Here is a 22113-nt window from a genome sequence, read left to right on the forward strand (position 1 = left end):
TAATACATATAATTATTTCATATCAAAAATCAAAAGAATTCTATACAAGTTGGATTACCAATTACTAGAACAAATAATTAATTTAGGATTGGTTGAGTGATTTTAACAATAAGAAATATAGCTCTTATTACCACAATAACCTTTTATTAAAAAATCTGTGTGCCACTCATCAAATTACTACATTACAAACTTTATGTATGATTTCATTTAATCCTCATGAACATCACAGAGAGGTATTGTTGAGTGAAATCATTTGATACTTGCCTTTTTCCACCTGGCTTATTTTACTGAGTATAATACCCTCCAGCTCCATCCATGTTGTTGCAAATGGTTGAATTTGTTTTCTTCTTATGCTGAATAAGAATAATATTCCATTGTGTATATGTACCACATCTTCATTATCCATTCGTCTACTGATGGACAGTTAGGTTGCTTGCATATCTTGGCTATTGTAAATAGCGCTGCAATAAACATAGGGGTGTATATGTCTTTTGGAATAAAGGATGTTGTTTTCTTCCTGGGTCAAACACTATTTCTATTCTTAGTTTTTTTGAGGGACCTCCATACTGCTTCCCACAATGGTTGAACTAATTTACATTCCCACCAACAATGTAGGAGGGTTCTCCTTTCTCCACATCATACCTAGCATTTGTTCTTTCTTGTCTTTTGGATGTTGGCCATCCTAACTGGGATGAGGGTTTATCTCATTGTGGTTCTAATTTTTATTTCCCTGATAATTAGCAATGTGGAGCATCTTTTCATGTGCCTGTTGGCCATCCAAATTTCTTCTTTGGAGAAGTATCTGTTCAGATCATCTGCCCATTTCTTAATTGGGTTATTTGTTTTTTGGGTGTTGAGGCATGTGAGCTCTTTATGTATTTTGGATGTTAACCCTTTATCAGATATGTTGTTTACAAGTATATTCTTCCATACTGTAGGATGCCTTTCTGTTCTACGGATGGTGTCCTTTGTTGTACAGAAGGTTTTTAGTTTGATGTAGTCCCATTGGTTCATTTTTGCTTTTGTATCCCTTGCCCAATGAGATGTGTTCAGGAAAAAGTTGCTCATCTTTATGTTCAGGAGATTTTTGCCTATGTTTTCCTCAGAGTTTTATGGTTTCATGACTTACATTCAGGTCTTGATTCATTTTGAGGTCTTTGGTCCATACTTTTGTGTATGGAGTTAGATAATAATCTAGTTTCATTCTTTTACATGTAGCTGTCCAGTTTTGCCAACACCAGTTGTTGAAAAGGCTGTCATTTCCCCATTGAATATCCATGGCTCCTTTATCATATATTAATTGGCCATATATGTGTGGGTTTACATCTGGGCTCCCTATTCTGTTCCATCAATATATGGGTCTGTTCTTATGCCAGTACCAAATTGTCTTGTTTACGGTGGCTTTGTAGTAGAGCTTGAAGTCAGGGAACAAAATGCCCCCAGCTTTATTATTCCTTCTCAGGACAGCTTTGGCCATTCAGTGTCTTTTGTGGTTCCATATGAAATTTTGAACTATTTGTTCCAGATAGTTGAAGAATGATGTTGCTTTTTTAATAGAGATTGCATTGAATCTGTAGATTGTTTTAGGCAGGATGGCCATTTTGACAAAATTAATTCTTCCTATCTATGAGCACAGGATGTATTTCCATTTATTCATCTCTTCTTTAATTTCTCTTATGAGTGACTTGTAGTTTTCAGGGTATAGGTGTTTCACTTCCTTGGTTAATTCTTTTCCTAGGTATTTTATTCTTTTTTATTCAATTGTGAATGGAATTGTTTTCTTGATTTCTCTTTCTGCTACTTCATCAGTAGTATATAGGAATGCAACAGATTTCTATGCATGAATTTTGTATCCTGCAACTTTGCTGAATTCACATATTAGTTCTAGTAGTTTTGACATGGATTCTTTAGGGTTTTTAATGTACAATATCATGTCATCTACAAACAGTGACAGTTTAACTTGTTCCTTCCCTATCTGGATACCTTTTATTTCTTTGTGTTGTCTGATTGCTGTGGCCAAGACTTCCAGTACTATGTTGAATAAAAGTGGGGAGAATGGGCATTCTTGTCTTGTTCCCAGTCTTAGGGGAAAAGCTTTCAGCTTTTCACTGTTAAGTATGATGTTGGCTATGCGTTTTTCATAAATGGCCTTTACATGTTGAGGTACTTGCCCTCTATGCCCATTTGGTTGAGAGTTTTTATCATGAATGGATGTTCAATTCTGTGAAATGCCTTTTCAGCATTTAGTGAGATGATCATGTGACTTTTGTCATTCTTTGTTGATGTGGTGTATGATGTTAAACAATTTTCAAATATTGTACCATCTTTGCATCCCTGGAATAAATCCCATTTCATCATGATGAATGATTTTTTGATATATTCTTTAATATGGTTTGCTAATATTTTGTTGAGGATTTTCGCTTCTATGTTCATCAGGGATATTGTTCTATAATTTTTTTTGAGGTGTCTTTTTGTGATTTTGATATTAGAGTGATGCTGTTCTCATAGAATGAGATTAGAAATATTCCCTCCTCTTCTACTTTTTGGAAAACTTTAAGGAGGGATCGGTATTAGGTCTTCTCTAAATGTTTGATAAAATTCAGCAGTGAAGCTATCTGGTCCAGGGAATTTTTTCTTAGGTGATTTTCCAATTAATGATTCAGATCCATTGCTGGAAATTGGTCTGTTCAGATTTTCTGTTTCTTCCTGGGTCCATCTTGGAAGGTCACATTTTTCTAGAAAGTTGTCCATTCCTTCTAGATTATCCAATTTGTTAGCATATAATTTTTCATAGTATTCTCTAGTATTTCTTTGTATTTCTATGGTGTCTGTAGTGATTTTTCCTTTCTCATATCTGATTCTGTTTATGAGTGTAGACTCTTTTTTTTCTTGATAAATCTGGCTAGAAAGTATATCTATTTTTTTATTTTCTCAAAGAACTAGCTCCTGGTTTGATGATTCTTTCTATTGTTTCATTCTTCTCAATTTTACTTATTTTTTCTCTGATCTTTATTATGTCCCTCCTCTAACGACTTTTTGGCCTCATTTGTTCTTTTCCTAGTTTCATTAATTGTGAGTTTAAATTGTTCACTTGGGATTATTCTTTTTTCTTGAGGTAAGTGTGTATTGTAATATACTTCTCTTTTACAATGGCATTTGCTGCACCCCACAGATTTTGGAGTGTTGAGTTGATGTTTTCATTTCTTTCTGTATATTGCATCATCTATGTTTTTATTTGGCTATTGATCCACTGATTATTTAGGACCATGTTCTAAAGTCTCTGTGTGTTTTGGGGCTTTTTTTTTGTAAAATTCCTTTTTTCTTTTTTTTAAAATTCATTTTGTTATCATTAATCTACAATTACATGAAAAACATGTTTACTAGACTGTCCCCTTCACGAAGTTCCTCCCACAAACCCCATTACAGTCACTGTCCATCAGCGTAGTAAGATGCTGTAGAATCACTACTTGTGTTCTCTGTGTTGCACATCCCTCCCTATGCCCCCCCACATTATACATGCTAATCGTAAGGCCCCCTGTCATTTTACCCACCTTTATCCTTCCCATCCCACACATCCTCCCCAGTCCCTTTCCCTTTGGTAACTGTTAGTCCATTCTTGGGTTCTGTGTCTGCTGCTGTTTTGTTCCTTCAGTTTTTCTTTGTTCTTATACTCCACATATGAGTGAAATCATTTGGTACTTGTCTTTCTCCACCTGGCTTATTTCACTAAGCATAATACCCTGTAGCTCCATCCATGTTGTTGCAAATAGTAGGATTTGTTTTCTTCTTATGGCTGAATAATATTTCATTGTGTGTATGTACCACATATTTTTTATCCATTCATCTACTGAGGGACACTTAGGTTGCTTCCATTTCTTGACTATTGTAAATAGTGCTGCAATAAACATAGGGATGTATCCGTCTTTTTCAAAATGGGCTGCTGCATTCTTAGGGTAAATTCCTAGAAATGGAATTCCTGGGTCAAATGGTATTTATATTTTGAGCTTTCTGAGGAACCTCCATAGTGGTTTCCACAATGGTTGAACTAATTTACATTCCCACCAGCAGTGTAGGAGGTTTCCCCTTTCTCCACAACCTCGCCAACATTTGTTGTTTTTTGTCTTTTGGATGGTGGCGATCCTTACTGGTGTGAGGTGATATCTCACTGTGGTTTTAATTTGCATTTCTCTGATGACTAGCGATGTGGAGCATCTTTTCGTGTCTCTGTTGTCCATCTGAATTTCTCCTTTGGAGAACTGTCTATTCAGCTCCTCTGCCCATTTTTTAATTGGATTATTTGCTTTTTGTTTGTTGAGGTATATGAGCTCTTATATATTTCAGATGTCAACCCTTTATCAGATCTGTCATTTATGAATATATTCTCCCATACTGTAGGGCACCTTTTTGTTCTATTGATGGAGTCCTTTGCTGTACAGAAGATTTTCAGCTTCATATAGTCCCACTTGTTCATTTTGGCTTTTGTTTGCCTTGCCTGGGGAGATATTTTCATGAAGAAGCTGCTCATGTTTATGTCAAAGAGATTTTTGTCTATGTTTTTTTCTAAGAGTTTAATGGTTTTATGACTTACATGCAGGTCTTTGATCCATTTCGAATTTACTTTAGTGTATGGGGTTAGACAATGGTCCAGTTTCATTCTCTTACATGTAGCTATCCAGTTTTGCCAGCACCAACTGTTGAAGAGACAGTCATTTTCCCATTGTATATCCATGGCTCCTTTGTTGCATATAAATTGACCATATATGTTTGGGTTAATGTCTGGAGTCTCTATTCTGTTCTACTGGTCTGTGGGTATGTTCTGGTGCCAGTACCAAATTGTCTTGACTACTGTGGCTTTGTAGTAGAGCTTGAAGTTGGGGAGCGAGATTCTCCCTACTTTATTCTTCCTTCTCAGGATTGCTTTGGCTATTTGGGGTCTTTGTCGGTTCCATATGAATTTTTGAACGATTCATTGAAGAATGCTGTTGGTAATTTGATAGGGATTGCATCAAATCTGTATATTGCTTTGGGCAGGACGGCCATTTTGAGCATATTAATTCTTTCTAGCCAAGAGCATGGGATGAGTTTCCATTTGTTAGTGTCCTCTTTAATTTCTCTTAAGAGTGTCTTATAGTTTTCAGGGTATAGATTGTTCACTTCCTTGGTTAGGTTTATTCTTAGGTATTTTATTCTTTTTGATGCTATTGTGAATGGAATTGTTTTCCTGATTTCTCTTTCTATTAGTTCATTGTTAGTGTATAGGGAAGCCACAGATTTCTGTGTGTTAATTTTGTATCCTGCAACTTTGCTGAATTCCAATATTAGTTCTAGTAGTTTTGGAGTGGAGTTTTTAGGGTTTTTTATGTACAATATCATGTCATCTGCAAATAGTGACAGTTTGACTTCTTCTTTTCCAATCTGGATGCCTTGTATTTCTTTGTTTTGTCTAATTGTCATGGCTAGGACCTCTAGTACTATGCTGAATAACAGTGGGGAGAGTGGGCATCCCTGTCTTGTTCCCGATCTCAGAGGAAAAGCTTTCAGCTTCTCACTGTTCAGTATGATGTTGGCTGTGAGTTTATCATATATGGCCTTTATTATGTTGAGGTATTTGCCCTCTATACCCATTTTGTTGAGAGTTTTTATCATGAATGGATGTTGAATTTTGTCAAATCCTTTTTCAGAATCTACGGAGATAATCATGTGGTTTTTGTCCTTCTTTTTGATGATGTGGTAGATGATGTTGATGGATTTTCAAATGTTGTACCATCCTTGCATCCCTGAGATGAATCCTACTTGATCATGGTGTATGATCTTCTTGATGTATTTTTGAATTCAGTTTGCTAACATTTTGTTGAGTATTTCTGCATCTATGTTCATCAGGGCTATTGGTCTGTAATTTTCTTTTTTTTTGTGGGGTCTTTGCCTGGTTTTGGTATTAGAGTGATGCTGGTTTCATAGAATGAGTTTGGAAGTCTTCCCTCCTCTTCTATTTTTTGCAAAACTTTAAGGAGAATAGGTATTAATTTTTCTCTGTATGTCTGATAAAAATTCAGTGGCGAATCCATCTGGCCCGGGTGCTTTGTTCTTGGGTAGTTTTTTGATTATCAATTCAATTTCTTTGCTGGTAATTGGTCTGTTTAGATTTTGTGTTTCTTCCTTGGTCAGTTTTGGAAGTTGTATTTTCTAGTAAGTTATCCATTTCTTCTAGGGTTTCCAGCTTGTTAGCATATAGATTTTCACAGTATTCTCTAATAACTTTTTGTATTTCTATAGGGTCTGTCGAGAGTTTTCCTTTCTCATTTCTGATTCTGTTGATGTGTGCAGATTCTCTTTTTCTCTTAATAAGTCTGGCTAAGGGTTTATCTATTTTGTTTATTTTCTCAAACAACCAGCTCTTGGTTTTATTGATTGTTTCCATTGTTTTTTTTATGAGAATCAAATTGTGTTTAATATATGAAAAGAGGAAGAAAGGTCCCTTACAGAAGAAAAAGCTCATGTAGGGGCCTGAGGTGACACACACACAGCCTGGGGAGCTGGGGACAGAGGTGTAAGATGAGGCTGGCAAGCTGTGCAAGGGCTGGACTGCAAAGGACCTTCTAGGCTATTCAGTCATTTGGCCTTTATCCTAAGATCAATGGGAAACCACGGAAGAGTTTAAACCAGAGCAGAGAATGGTAGAAGCAGATTTTCACTGTGACTAAAAGGAAAGCCCTCAGGCTACAGTGTGGACAATGAGAAGAAAGACGTCAGGAAAGATTTGCAAAGACCAGTTTGAAGGACTGGAAAGCAGCTGAGTTGTGGATTCAGTAGCTGATGAGGACAATGAGCTGAAGATCCCTCGGATAGTGGCAGTGGAAGTGGCGAGATGACTTCAAGAGCTTGTTAGTAGGTGAAACTGACAAGCCTTGATGACAGGTTGGGTACATGGGGAGAGGCAAAAGGGTGTCCTGAGTCTTTCTCAGTGAGGTCCTGCAACAGGTACTTGGAAGCTCTCAAGACCATGAGAAAAGTCTTCAAACAATGTCACTCTACTGCTCTGAATGCTAGCCATATGAGGGCTGGTATTTCACTTTCTCTTTTTCTACCAATGTATTTCAAATATCCAAAAGAGCACCTGCCTCACAGCAGGTGCTCAAAAAATAAAACTTGCAGAATCTCAGCTATTTATGTTCCTTTCTGTTTCCATACATATCTCTGCAGCTGAAGGGACTTCCTTGGGTGTACTTACAATCTGAAGACACTTTCTGCAAAATAGCCTGTCTCAAAATGTGCGTGAATGCCTCTGGCTGCTCCGTGGAAATGCCTCATTGTCTCAGATTGGAGGAGGCATATAGACCTCCTCTGAGTACTTCTCAGGGTAGCCACCTGGCCCACAATAACCCCCATCCTCCAGGGCATATTATCTATCCTGAGCCATTGCTGACTCCTGAGGGGCAAACAGCAGGCTCAGATGGGCTCAATACAATTCCCTCTTCCAGGAATTTGAAATTTGGGAAAGAGACATAAAAACTGACAATGGCTGGAACTGAGTCCCTTTAGTAGCAGTTTGCACAGAAGACTTTTGAAGTCATTTGCAAGTGCCCAAAGCAGGTGGTTCAAGCCGTCTTTCAATTATAAGCTATGACATTGGTTTCCAATAAGTTGTTTCTGGCTTATGCTAGCAAAATTTTGTTTTGTTTCTCCCTGAAATCAGGATGGAAAAATTTTAGACACAACACATGGTAAGTGAGGAGTGTCTGAAAGGAAGCCCTTGTCACTCTCTTCTTCCTGTTGCTTGCAATCAACTAGCCTTTTGACTTCAGATATCTTGCTGGGGTTTTGCTCTCTGCCTGTTTATTCCCCAGTATCTGTGGGGTTGTATAGGGACTGTCTTGCTAGGATTGCACATGCTGTGAGCAGTTTCCAGAGCGCTTCTGTAGACTGACTTTGGGAGCCACCGTGCTCAGGCTATGGTTTGTCGGTTCATGCAGAGGGAATGCGTCTGTATTGTCCAAATGCCAGGTGGCAAGATTGGCCCTGAACCCAAAGCCCTAACAATAGAGTGATGATTTGATGCTTTGCTCAAGTCCTGTTTGCCTCTTTTTGCATTTAATTCCCATAAACTCATTGACACGAGTCGCATCGCCTCCCCCAGAGACCACCCGTCACGTGAGAGCCTTGGTACCAGATGTAGACAAGGAGGCTGGAATGAGCTCCAAGGGCTGACACCCATCAATGCGTGTGGGGATTATTTTAGGAGGAGACACAAGCCAGATATTTATCAGCTAATAATTGCTGGGGCTGGTAGCCCCCCCACATCAGGAGAGCCATCATCTCAGACATGCAGCTCTGATGGCTGCTCGTCCTGGCTCTGACCCCAGGGCAGACAGAAGCCAGCACCCCAGCCAGCGGCCAGGGAGCTCCTGCAGGGGAGTTCTGGTGTGGCCAGCCTGTGAAGGGGTCAGATGCATGAAACAACACCCCATACTTGTGGGGTGGAAGAGGAAGGGAGGGAATGGGAAAAAGACACCATCTTGGACAAGTCGGCTTAGGGTGGAAGACCACAGAGTCCCCCAAGCCATTTATAGATGCATCAAGCCAAAAAAGTTCTTGATAGACTGGGGAAGGTGGTGAAACTGGGCCCTAGGATGCGCTGCCTGAGAAAGGGGCCGGTCCCCACGATTACGTTCTTTCCTGTCCCTTCCTAGAGTGGTCCAAATTGTAGGAGAAAGAAAGTCTTGCTCCATGGAACAAGCAGGATAGTGGACCGAGGGTGAGGCTGAATGGAGGCAGAATCCAGTCTGTGGACAGTAGGTGTTGGGAGAGCTTTACCTTCCCTACCCCTTCCCCTGTCATCCATTCGTCCAACCAGACCCTCACCATCCCCTTCTCCACACTGAAGACCCCTAGTTTTCACCTTCATCAGTGAATAGCTGGTGACTTGAGCTGGCTGGCAAGTCCACTAATGCCAGGAATTCCACCATCCCTTGCTCAACAAGGGAGCTGGAGGCAGGAAGCAAAGGGATCCACATGCTCGGGCAGCCCTCCCTGCACCACCTGGAAATGCTGGCACCCCCCCGAAGGGCTGCCTATCCAACAGCCAAGAAAATCTCAAAAGCTGTGGCTTCAGGCTACAAACAAGGCAGGAGATCTGGCTCTTCTCCCTCTGTCACCCTGCTGAAATGCCCACCCGTGGCCTTGGACCCACCCAAGCCAAGTGGTGACCCTGACTTTCCCCTAGAGCCCTTCCCCTTCCCATGGCCCCTCCGCCCAGCAGGAGGGACCCACTGACCAGGAGCTCTTTCCATTGTTTTTTTCTTCTGAATTTTTAAAATTTCTTCTCTGATCTTTATTATGTCCCTCCTTCTGCTGGCTTTAGGCCTCACTTGTTCTTCTTTTTCCATTTCGATAATTGTGACATTAGACTATTCATTTGGGATTGTTCTTCCTTCTTTAAATATGCCTGGATTGCTATATACTTCCCTCTTAAGACTGTTTTTGCTGCATCCCACAGAAGTTGGGCCTTTGTATTGTTGTTGTCATTTGTTTCCATATATTGATTGATCTCTATTTTAATTTGGTTGTTGATCCATTGATTATTTAGGAGCATATTTTTAAGCCTCCATGTGTTTGTGGGCCTTTTTTCTTTCTTTGTACAATTTAGTTCTAGTTTTAAACCTTTGCAGTCTGAAAAGCTGGTTGGTAGAATTTCAATATTTTTTAATCTACTGAGGCTCTTTTTGTAGCCTAGTATTTGGTCTATTCTGGAGAATGTTCCATGTGCACTTGAGAAGAATGTGTATCCTGTTGCTTTTGGATGTAGGGTTCTATAGATGTCTATTAGGTCCAGCTGTTCTAGTGTGTTGTTCAGTGCCTCTGTGCCTTTACTTATTTTCTGTCTTGTGGATCTGTCCTTTGGAGTGAATGGTGTGTTGAATTCTCCTAAAATGAATGCATTGCATCTTATTTTGTCCTATAATTCTGTTAGTATTTGTTTCACATATGCTGGTGCTCCTGTGTTGGGTGCATATATATTTATAATGGTTATATCCTCTTGTTGGACTGAGCCCTTCATCATTATGTAATATCCTTCTTTATCTCTTGTTACTTTCTTTGTTTTCAAGTCTATTTTGTCTGATAGTAGTACTGCAACACCTGCTTTTTTCTTCCTGTTGTTTGCATGAAATATCTTTTTACATCCCTTGACTTTTAGTCTGTGCATGTCTTTGGGTTTGAGGTGAGTCTCTCGTAAGCAGCATATAGACGGATCTTGTTTTTTTATTCATTCACTGACTCTATGTCTTTTGATTGGTGCATTCAGTCCATTTCCATTTAGGGTAAAAGGTATGTACTTATTGTCATTGCGGCTTTAGATTCGTGATTACCAAAGGTTCAAGGTTAATTTCCTTACTATCTAAGGGTCTAACTTAACTCACTTAGTATGCTGTTACAATCTAAAGGTTCTTTTCTGTTTCTCCTCCTTTTTCTTCCTCCTCCATTCTTTATATATTAGGTATCAGATTATGTACTTTTTGTCTATGCCTTGATTGCCTTTGGTGATAGTTAATTTAATTTTGCATTTGCTTCATAATTAGCTATTCTAATTTCTTTACTGTGGTTTTATTACCTCTGGTGACAGCTATTCAACCTTAGGAATACTTGCATCTATAGCAGTCCCTCCAAAATAGATTGTAGAGATGGTTTGTGGGAGTTAAATTCTCTCAGCTTTTGCTTATCTGGAAATTGTTTAATCCCTCCTTCAAATTTAAATGATAATCCTGCTGGATAAAGTAATCTTGTTTACAGGCACTTCTGCTTCATGGCATTAAATACATCATGCCACTTCCTTCTGGCCTGTAAGGTTTCTGCTGAGAAGTCTGATGTTAGCCTGATGGGCTTTCCTCTGTATGTGATCTTATTTCTGTCTCTGGCTGCTTTTAACAGACTGTCCTTATCCTTGAACTTTTCCATTTTAATTATTATGTGTCTTGGTGTTGTCTTCCTTGGGTCCCTTGTGTTATGAGATCTGTGGATTTCCATGGCCTGAGAGACTATCTCCTTCCCCAGATTGGGGAAGTTTTCAGCAACTACCTCTTTAAAGACACTTTCTATCCCTTTCTCTCTCTCTTCTTCTTCTGGTATCCCTATAATGCGAATATTGTTCCGTTTGGATTGGTAACACAGTTCTTTCAATATTCTTTCATTCTTAGAGATCCTTTTCTCTCTCTGTGCCTCAGTTCTTTATATTCCTCTTTTCTAGTTTCTATTTCATTTATCATCTCCACCGTATCAAACCTGCTTTTAATACCCTTGATCATGCTCTTCAGTGATTGGATCTCTGACCTGAATTCATTCCTGAGTTCTTGGATGTCTTTCCATACCTCCATTAGCATGTTGATGATTTTTATTTTGATCTCCCTTTCAGGAAGAGTCACGAGGTCCATATCATTTAAATCTTTCTCTGGAGTTGAATTAAAATTTTACCCTGGACCAGGTTTCTTTGGCATTTCATATTTGTATATGGCGCCCTCTAGTGTCCAGAAGCTCTATTCTGGAGCTGCTCAGCCCCTGAAGCAATGTTGGGGGTTGCAGGGGAGCAGTATTGGTGCCTCGGGGGAGGAAAGAGCTGTTTCCTGCTTACCAGCTGCTGTGCCTGCCTCCACTGCTTGAACCAGTGGGCCGAGCACACAGATATAAGCTTTTGTCCCAGAGCAGCCGAATATGGATCCCTGCTTTCCACAAGCAGATGGAATCCCAGTCTCCCCAGGAACTCTGCCTGTCCCGGCTTTCCAACCCCGTAATCAGAAGAGTATGATGAAAGCACCATGAAATGTAGGTTTGTGCTCCCAGCGCAGATCTCCGGAGTTAGGTATTCAACAGTCCCAAGCCTTCCACTCCCTCCCTGCTCAGTTTCTCTTCCTCCCACCAGTGAGCTGAGATGGGGTGGGGGAAGGGCTCTGGTCCTGCCAAGCCACAGCTCTGGTATGTTACCCCATTTGGTGAGGTCTGCTCTTTTCTCCAGGTGTATGCAGTCTGCCGCCATCCTCTTTCCTGTTGCTCTCTCAGGATTAGTTGCGCCAACTTATTTTCTAATTGTATTCAGTTTTAGGAGGAAGCCTCTGTCTCTCCTCTCATGCTGCCATCTTTAATCCCACTTGTGTATGTTTTTAAAAAGCCTCTCAGGTGAGTCTATTGGATAGCCAGAGTTGACAAACCCTAGGCTTCTGTGGTTTCCCAGTACCTGCCAGTCCCTTCCTGGCCTTGGCCCAGTTTGTTTTCTGTTCTGGCTTAGCAGGCTTTGTCTTCTCTCCCTAGTGGGTGAGCTCTCTTTGTATAATTTATATCTTTTTTCATACCTTTATCACAGAGAAGCTGGTTGGTACAATTTCAATCTTTCTGGATTTACTGAAGCTGCTTTTTGTGTTCTAGTATGTGATCTATTCTGGAAAATGTTCCATGTGCACTTGAGAAGAATTGTGTATCCTGTTGCTTTTGGGTGGAGTGTTCTGTAGTTGTATGTTAGGTCCATCTTTTCAAGTGTGTTGTTCAGTGCTTCTGTCTCCTTACTTATTTTCTGTCTGGTTGATCTGTCCTTTGGAGTGAATGGTGTGTTAAATTCTCCTAAAATGAATGCATTGCATTGTATTTTCATCTTTACTTCTGGTAGTATTTGTTGCACATATTTGGGTGCTCGTATGTTGGATGCATAGATATTTATAATGGTTATATTCTCTTATTGGACTGACCCCTTGATCATTATGTAATGTCCTTCTTTGTCTCTTGTTACTTTCTTTGTTTTGAGGTCTATTTTGCCTGATATGAGTACTGCAACTCCTTTTTTCTCCCTATTATTTGCATGAAATATCTTTTTCCATACCTTAACTTTAAGTCTGTGTATGTCTTTGTGTTTGAAGTGAGTGTCTTGTAGGCAGCATATAGATGCATCATTTTTTTAACCATTCTGTAACTCTTTGTCTTTTGACTGGTACATTCAGTCCATTTACATTTAGAGCAATTATCAATAGGTATGTACTTATTGCCTTTGAAGGCTTTAGATTCATGGTTAACAAAGGTTCAAGGATAATTTCTTTGCTACCTAAGAGTCTACCTTAACTCACTTATTAAGCTAATTCAAACACAATCTAAAGGTTTTTTTTCTCCCCTCTTTTTCTTCTTCCTCCACTCTCTATATATTAGGTGTCATACTCTGTATTCTTTGTGTATGCCTTGACTGATTTTGTGGGTAGTTGATTTAGTTTTGCATTTCCATAGTAATTATTTGGTGTATTTCTTTTACTGTGGTTTTATTTTCTTTACTGACAGCTATTTAGCCTTAGGAGCACTTCCATCTAGAGCAGTCCATTTAAAATACACTGTAGAGACGGTTTGTGGGAGGTAAATTCCCTCAACTTTTGCTTATCTGGAAATTGTTTAATTCTCATCAAATTTAAGTGATAATCTTGCTGGGTAGAGTATTCTTGTTTCAAGGCCCATCTGTTTCATTGCATTATATGTATCATGCCACTCCCTTCTGGCCTGCAAGGTTTCTAATGGGAAGTCTGATGATAGCCTGATGGGTTTTCCTTTGTGTGTGTTCTTTTTTCTCTCTGGCTGCTTTTAATACTCTCTCCTTGTCCTTGATCTTTGACATTTAATTATTATATATCTCAGTGTTATCTTCATAGGGTGATTTGCGTTTTGAGATGTATTGACTTTCATGGCCTGAGAGATTATTTCCTTCCACAGATTTGGGAAGATTTCATCAATTATTTCCTCAAAGAGACTTTTCATCCCTTTTTTTCTCTCTTCTTCTTATGGCACCCCTATAATGTGAATATTGTTACATTTGGATTGATAGCATAGTTCTCTTATTATTCTCATTCTTAGAAATCCTTTTTTCTCTGTGCATTTGCTTCTTTGTAGTCCTGTTCTCTAATTTGTATTTCATTTACTGTCTCCTCTACCTCATCTAATTTGCCTTTTAATCCCTCCATTGTACGTTTCATTTCAGTTACTGTATTTTTCACTTTCTATCTCTTTATTGAAGTCCTCCCTAAGATCTTGAATATATTTATGTAGCTCTGTGAGCATGTTTATGATTTTTATTTGAAATCTTTATTGAGGAGATTGTTGATTTCAGTTTCACTTAGCCTTCTTTAGGATGTTTGAGGGATTTTGATTTGTGTCAGGTTCCTTTGCTTTTTAAAATTTATAATGATTGCTATGGAATAATAACTTTGTGTAGGCAGCATCCTCTAGTGCCCAGAAGCTCTACTCTCTGAAGCTGGAGCAATGGTGGAGGTTTCAGGGGAATGGTACTTGTGCCTGCCAGGGGGTATAAGATCTTTCCTGCTTCCTGGCTGCAGTACCTGCCTTCATTGCCAGGGCCAGTGGGCCGAGCTTGCAGGGAGGAACCTCTGCATTATGCCCTTGTAGCTTCCATAGGTGTCACCACCCTCAAGGTGGCCTGGTGTGCTGGTGAGGGCAGCAGGTTTGCAAACTGGTGCTGGCTGTGAGGAAGGAGTGGCAGGCTGCATATCACAGTGGAGGGCCTCAGTGCTGTGTTGCCAGCCAGGGGGATGGAGCATCTGAAGCTCTTGAAATTTCCCAACCTGCTGGGCTGAGTGTGCTGGGATGGTTTTGTCCACCTGTCCTTTCTCCTAAGTAGCAAGCTCTGTGTAATCCTTGTCCCTTTAGCACCCCACTCACTGTTGGGAACTCTTTCAAAGTGATCCCTTTCTTTTGTCCTGGATCAACCAGTTGTGGATACCTGTTCTCCACATGCATCTGGAATCTCAGGCTCTCCAAGTAATCCACCTGTCTTTGTTTTCCAACCCCACTAATCTCCAGAGCACCATGTAATGTGCATTCATGCTCCCAGAGCACAGGGGTCAGTGTTTAGCAGTCTTGGCTTGTACTCTGTTTCTCTTCCTCTCACCTGTGAGCTGTGGTGGCAGGAGGGCCTGGGTCCTTCCAGATTGAGGCTTTGCTATTTTACACTTTCCTTGAGGTTTTGTCTTTTCCCCAGATGTAGGCCATCTACTGCAGTCTTCTTTCTCATCACTCTTTCAGGATTAGTTGTATTTGCTGTATTTTCATGTTATTTGTTTTTTAGGGAGGAGGAAGGGAATTCTTTGGAAAGAATTTCACTGATCCCTTTCTTCACTGTTTTCCTCCCCATTTCCTCTAGTCTGTGTTATGCATCCTTCTGTTGTGCTCTCATATGATATTTCTACAAAAGTTGTAAGGAAACCACTAGTACATGGCCTTACTTCTGCTAAGAGACCATAACATATTCAAAATCAGGCTGTATTCTTTTTTCATTTTGGTATACCAAGGTGTACAGTGTCCAGTATGTAGTAATAACAAATATTGTATTAATTGAATTAAACTGAATATTGTTGAGCACCTCATAGAAATACATTTTTTAAAAGCCTCTGAAGAAATAAAAAAGATGTCATAAAGTCTACAGATCATGTACTTTTATCATAGAAAAACCTCTCATCCTTCCAGGAATCTACTACAAATTCACAAATTTGGGTTTCAAATTTCTTAGTCTAAAGAAAACAGAAGATTGGATAATAGTGGATAAGCACAGTAGAAATGGTAAAAAGTACTGGTAGCCCAAAACTGAAGGAGCAAGAAAATCTTGTAAAAACAAATATGGAAGTGAAAGAAAATAAACTTCTACAGGCTGCTAGGAATAGTTGCACCTCAATAGTCCCTGAAGTGCTACACTGTATTACAACTCATGCAAATAATATTGAACCTGAAAACTCAAGCAAAGTTTAAATTCTAAATACAGTTTTAAAAAAGAAAAGAATATATATAAAATGTTTCCACTCATAATAATTAAATTATTAATTCAATTTTTAAATTATTTAGGTTATAACAGTACAAAACTGTGGTTATTTTTACTAGTTATGCTCTATCTAGTTTGTATGCATATAAACTACCATATATGTGTTTATGTAAAACATATATACAAATATGTATCACATATGTGATAATTTATATATATAAAAACTGGTTAAAACTGACCATAATTTTATACTATTAAACATTTAAAAGTGCAGGCATGAGCGAACATTAAATGTACCTATGATGCCAGGAAAACATTCTGGTGTGAGTATTTAAGTAATATAAAGTAGAATTATCTAATTTGAAGTAAAAATTAAGATTTAGGTAATATTCATAATTATGTAATTCTGGATGAGAAAATCCCCACCAGTAATTATTGGTAAGTAAAAAGAACATTGTTGATGTAAAGGATTTGGCTGCCATATACACAACACAAATTTTCATTAAATCCTATTTTTGTTTAGTTTTCTGTATTTTAAAATTTAGTATTTTATTACACCAATATACATAAGCATTTATCTCTCCAATGAACTGTAATATTTACAACTTCAGAATGTAAGGACCCTAAAGTACAGAGACCTGGTGTATTAATTCTTTCATCTATAACAGTAATAGGCAGCTTTTGCTTAACAATGCTGAATTATTGCTACTTGTTTAATAAGTTAATAACTTTAATAAATTAATAAGTTCTACATTATTAAATTTAATGTATTAATACCCATCTGAATATTCACAGAATTTCCAAAAATTAAGTTTCTGTTTGTAATATTCATAATAACATGGATATGCCTATAAATAATAAGAAATCTACATTATCAATGGAGAGGATTCAACCAGTTAATATAGTTATAATTATTTAAAACTTTAAACAACACATAAACATTAAGGTTATCTGCTGTGTCTGTTTCTTACATATTTTTCCATAATATCCAAATAAAAACGCATACCTGTTTCTACAGGTCTTGTATTCTACTTTAAGAATTGGTTTACAAGATTCAGATTTTCTTCCTTCCCTTTGACTTTTTCCTAGAGAAAAAAAAGTATTTTATTAAATGTAATTTGAATTCTACTCACCCAAGACTAAAGGAATATTTTAAAAAATGTAATTAGGACCATAAGTCGGGGAAAGAAGGGAAAGGGGAAACCTTCTTCCATGTACACACCAAGGAAGCAACTATAGCAAATACAACTAACCCTGAAAATGACCTGAAGACTGCAGAACCATCTACACCTGGTGAAGAAGAGAAGACCCACACAGAGAAGGGTAAAGTGGCATACCCCCTATGGATGGATTGATTGGGATCTATGCCATTCTTCCATTGCAGCCCACAAGGGAGAGGGAGAAGACAGATCAGAAAGGGGATAAACAAGCAGGAATCCTGCACACCTGACCCTGGAGATCTGCTCTCGGAACACTAATCCACATTGCACTGGGTTTTGGTGACAGGCAGGGCAGGACAAAGGAGAGCAGGAGCACTCTAGGAGGCTGAGATGGTGGAGAGGTATGCTCTAGTTGGCCCACTGGGACCCAACAAAGAGGTGGCAGTTTGAAAAATTTACCAGCAAATAGAAGTGTGCCTGAGGGCCAGGGATCAGAGGGAGCTCTCCCTGGCAGAGAAAGGGCATGTACACGATGCTTCCCAAAGCCAACCCTCAGCTCAGATGGTTAGTGCTTGAAGGAGGCAGCCCCAAACACACCAACCCTATCACAGGCAGCTCAGCCCCACAGCATGTTTCCCAGTATACCCACCTACCAGCCCAGCAAAGTAAGCCCAGGAGAGGTCATATTTTGTTGCCTGAAGATGGAGGGAGACTTTGATGCCAGGCAGGCAGAGGGAGGATTTCCCAGCATCACTCTAATACCCAAATCAGACAGAAGCACTATAAAAAAAGGAAACCATAGACCAACATTCCTGATGGAACACAAATGCAAAAATCCTCAACAAAATATTAGCAAAGTGAATTAAATAATACATCAAAATGATCATCCATCATGACCAAGTGGGTCTGATTCCAGTGATGCAAACATAGTACAATATTTGTAAATCATTCAGTGTGATTCACCACATTAACAAAAGAAAGGATAAAAATCCTATGATCATCTCCATAGATGCTGAAAAAGCATTGAGCAAAATTCAACATCCATTCATGATAAAAACTCTAAAAAAATGTGTATAGAGGGAAGGTACCTCAACATAACAAAGATCGTATATGACAAACCTACAGCTAATATAATACTCAAAGGCAAAAAGCTTAAAGTTTTTATTCCAAAGTCAGGAACAAGACAAGGATGTCTTACCACTTTTATTCAATATAGTACTGGAGGTCCTAGCCATGGCAATAAGACAACACAAAGATAAAAGGCATCAAAATTCATAAGAAAGAAGTAAGCTCATTATTTGCAGATGACATGATATTATATATAGAAAACCCTAAAGATTCCACCAAAAAGCCATTACAACTAATAACTGGATTCTTCAAAGTTGCAAGCTACAAAATCAATATATGGCAATCTGTTCCATTCCTATATATATACTAACAATGAACTAGTAAAAAGAGAAATCAGGAAAACAATTTCATTTACAATTGCATCCAAAAGAAAAAAAATACCTAGGAATAAACCAACCAAGGAGGTGAAAGACCTATACTCTGAAAGCTAAGGCACTGAAATGAGAAATTAAGAAGATACAAATAAATGGAAATAGATCCATAGATAAGAATTCATATGGTCATAGATATGAATTCATATGGTCAAAATGGCCATCCTGCCTAAAACAATCTACAGATTCAATGCAATCCTATTAAAAAACCAACAGCTATCTTCAACAAACTAGAACACACAATTCAAAAATTCATCTGGAACAACAGAAGACCCTGAATACCAAAGCAATCCTGACAAGGAAGAATAAAGCTGGGGGATTATGCTCCCTGACTTCAAGATCTACAGAAAGCCACAGTAATCAAGAAAATTTGTTACTGGCATAAAAACAGACCCATATATTGATGGAACAGAATAGAGAGCCCAGATATAAACCCACACATATATGGCCAATTAATATACAATAAAGGATCCATGGGTATACAATAAGGAAGTGACAACCTCTTCAACAACTGTTGTTGGCAAAACTGGACAGCTACATGCTAGAGAATGAAACTGGATTATTGTCTAATTCCATATACAAAAGTAAACTACAAATGGATCAAAGACCTGAATGTAACTCATGAAACCATAAAACTCTTTGAAGAAAACATAGGCAAAAAATCTCTTGAATATAAACATGAGCAACTTTTTCCTGAACACATCTCCATGGGCAAGGGATACAAAAGCAAAAATGAACAAATGGGACAACATCAAACTAAAAACCTTCTGTACAGCAAAGGACACCATCAGTAGAACAGAGCCATCCTACAGTATGGGAGAATATATTTGTAAACAACATATCTGATAAGGGGTTAACATCCAAAATACATAAAGAGCACACATGCCTCAACACCTAAAAAGCAAATGGGCAGAGGATCCGGACACTTCTCCAAAGAAGAAATTTGGATGACCAACAGGCACATGAAAAGATGCTCTACATTGCTAATTATCAGGGAAATGCAAATTAGAACCACAATGAGATATCCCCTCACACCAGTTAGGACGGCTAACATCCAAACGATAAGCAATAACAAATGTTGGGAATGATGTGGAGAAAGAGGAACCCTTCTACACTGTTGGTGGGAATGTAAATTAGTTCAACCATTGTGGAAAGCAGTATGGTGGTTCCTCAAGAAACTAAAAATAGAAATACCATTTGACCCAGGAATTCCACTCTTAGAAACTTACCCTAAGAAAGGAAATAAGATCACAGATTCAAAAAGACATATGTACTCCTACTTATCACAGCAGTATTTACAATAGCCTAAGAGCAACCTAAGAGTCCATCAGCAGATGAATGGATAAAGAAGATAATGGTACATACACACAATGGAATACTATTCAGCCATAGGAAGAAAACAAATCCTGCCATTTGCAACAACATGGATGGAGCTAGAGGGTATTATGCTCAGTGAAATAAGCCAACAGTAAAAAGACAAGTACCAAATGATTTCACTCATTTGTGGAGTATAAAAAAGCAAAACTGAAGGAACAAAACAGCAGCAGACTCACAGACTCCAAGAAGGTACTAGTGGTTATCAAAGGGAAGAGGTAAGCAAGGGTGGGTGGGGAGGGAGGGAGAATGGGACTAAGGGCCATTATAATTATTACACATAATGTAGGTGGGTCATGGGGAAGGCAGAACAGCACAGGGAAGACAAGTAATGACTCTATAGCATCTTAATATGCTGGTGAACCATGAATGCAATGGAGTGTGTGTGGAGGGGGATTTGATAATATGGGTGAATGTAGTAAGCACAATGTTGCTCATGTGAAACTTCATAGGACTGTATATCAGTGATATAATAATTTAAAAAAAGAATCTGTGATGCATATAAATAATGCAATATTCACCATAAAAAGTAAATAAATCTTGCTCCTTGAGATAATATGAATGCACTTAGAGGGTTTTATCCTAAGTGAAATGAGTCATTGAAAGATAAATACCATATGTGGAATCTTACAAAAAAATGAACAAATAAAACAGGAATAGGCATATAAACACCTGAAAGTTATGGCTGGTTATCTTGGGTTTTGGAGGTAAAATACATGAAGGATAAAGAGGTACAAACCTCAAACGATAAAACAATTTAGTCACAGGGATGAAAGTATACCATAGGGAATATAGTTCATTATTTGTAATATCTTTGTATGGTGACAGATGGTAACTGCACTTATGGTAAGCATTTCAATGTATGTATTTGATGAATCACTAAGTTATTCATCTGAAACCAATATAATATTGTATATAAACTGTATTTCAATAGAAAGAAATAAAAAAAGAAAAAGTTGAATGGTGATTAACAGGAGCTTGTGACTAGAGAGAATAGGGAGGTAGTCTTAATGAATATGGGGTTTCAGTGCGGGAAACTGAAAGTTTGGATATGGTTTCACAACAGTATGAGTGTACTTAATGCTACTGAACTGTACACTTAAATGCTGTAAGTGGTAAATTTTTGGTTATGTATATTTTTCCACAGTGAGAAAAAAATATCCCAAACTGAGATAATTTGATGATGAAACACAAATAATGGCTTATCTTCAGAGAGAGAGAAAGAGTAAGTCAGTTCTGTGTATACTGGTATGGAACAATGAATATTTAAAAGAGAAGAGTAAAGGCAGGAAAATGTAGATAACATGCTACCATTAGATAAATTATAGAATGTGCACATGCCTCTAGAAGAGCCAAGATGGAGGCATGATAGGAATAGGGCAGTGGAGTAGGGCAGTGGAAATCTCCTCAAAAAAACCATATATACTTTTGAAAATACAATGAATACAAATACAACTATTCCTAAAAGAGAGACAAGTGGATACACTACACCAGCCAGGCTACATCTACATCTGTGAGAACTCGGCATCTAATGAAGGGGATAAGATACAAGCTATGGCCTGGTAGGACCCAAGTGTTCCCCCCACCCCAGCTTCCCAGTGGGAGGAAAGGAGTTGGAGTGGCCCAGGACTGCTAAATAACCAACTCTAGTAATCCGCACCGGGGGTACAAACACACACTGAATGGGGTGCTGGATATTAGAGAAATGGAAAAGTAAAATCTACGACTGGGTCCCTGCAGCTGGCTCCCCTGGGTCAAAGGAAAAGCAAGTGCTTTTTGAAATTCTTAAAGGGACAGAGGCCTCACAGCTGGATGGAAGCATCCTGGCACACTCAACCCAGCAGGCTGGGAATACTGAAGACCATTGGGCGCCCCAGCCCCCTGGTGGCAATGCACCCCTGAAGGCCCTCACAGTGATAGGCAGCCTGCCAATTGTTCTCCAGGCCAGCGTGGCCCTGACACAGTGGCTAAGAAGCTGGAGAGCGGCCGCGCATGCCTGCGGTGGCTGAACACCCAGAGAGTGGCAGCGCATGCCTGCAGTGGCAGAGCAGCCAGAGAGAGGACATGCCTGCTCAGAAAGGAAGAGCAGTAGGAATGCGGCCGCACCCACCAGAGCCTGCCAGGACCTCCTCCCAATGTGCAGCTGCCCAGCCCAGACCCAGAGGCCACTGACGGCATGCAGCTGCCTGGCACAGGCAGAGGATATTGGGGCATGGTACAAAGGGGCGCCATTCTCCCAGGAAGGCTCTGGGTTATCCTGATGGTGACCTCGCCCACAGCAGCTCAGGGGATAATCCAG

General features: G+C 39.1%; 1 protein-coding gene across 11 annotated transcripts in view; it reads right to left on the reverse strand.

The window, feature by feature from the left end:
• The window catches only part of STXBP5L (syntaxin binding protein 5L), a 415289-nt gene that overhangs the window by 172591 nt on the left and 220585 nt on the right, over window positions 1–22113 (reverse strand). For all 11 annotated transcript variants that reach the window (XM_073231573.1, XM_037013174.2, XM_073231576.1 and 8 more), the window contains exon 10: window positions 16788–16866. In XM_073231573.1, coding sequence (XP_073087674.1) covers window positions 16788–16866 — 79 coding nt within the window. The remainder of the gene's footprint in view (window positions 1–16787; window positions 16867–22113) is intronic.

This window comes from Manis javanica, chromosome 3, assembly GCF_040802235.1.
Source record: "Manis javanica isolate MJ-LG chromosome 3, MJ_LKY, whole genome shotgun sequence".
Lineage (NCBI taxonomy): Eukaryota > Metazoa > Chordata > Mammalia > Pholidota > Manidae > Manis > Manis javanica.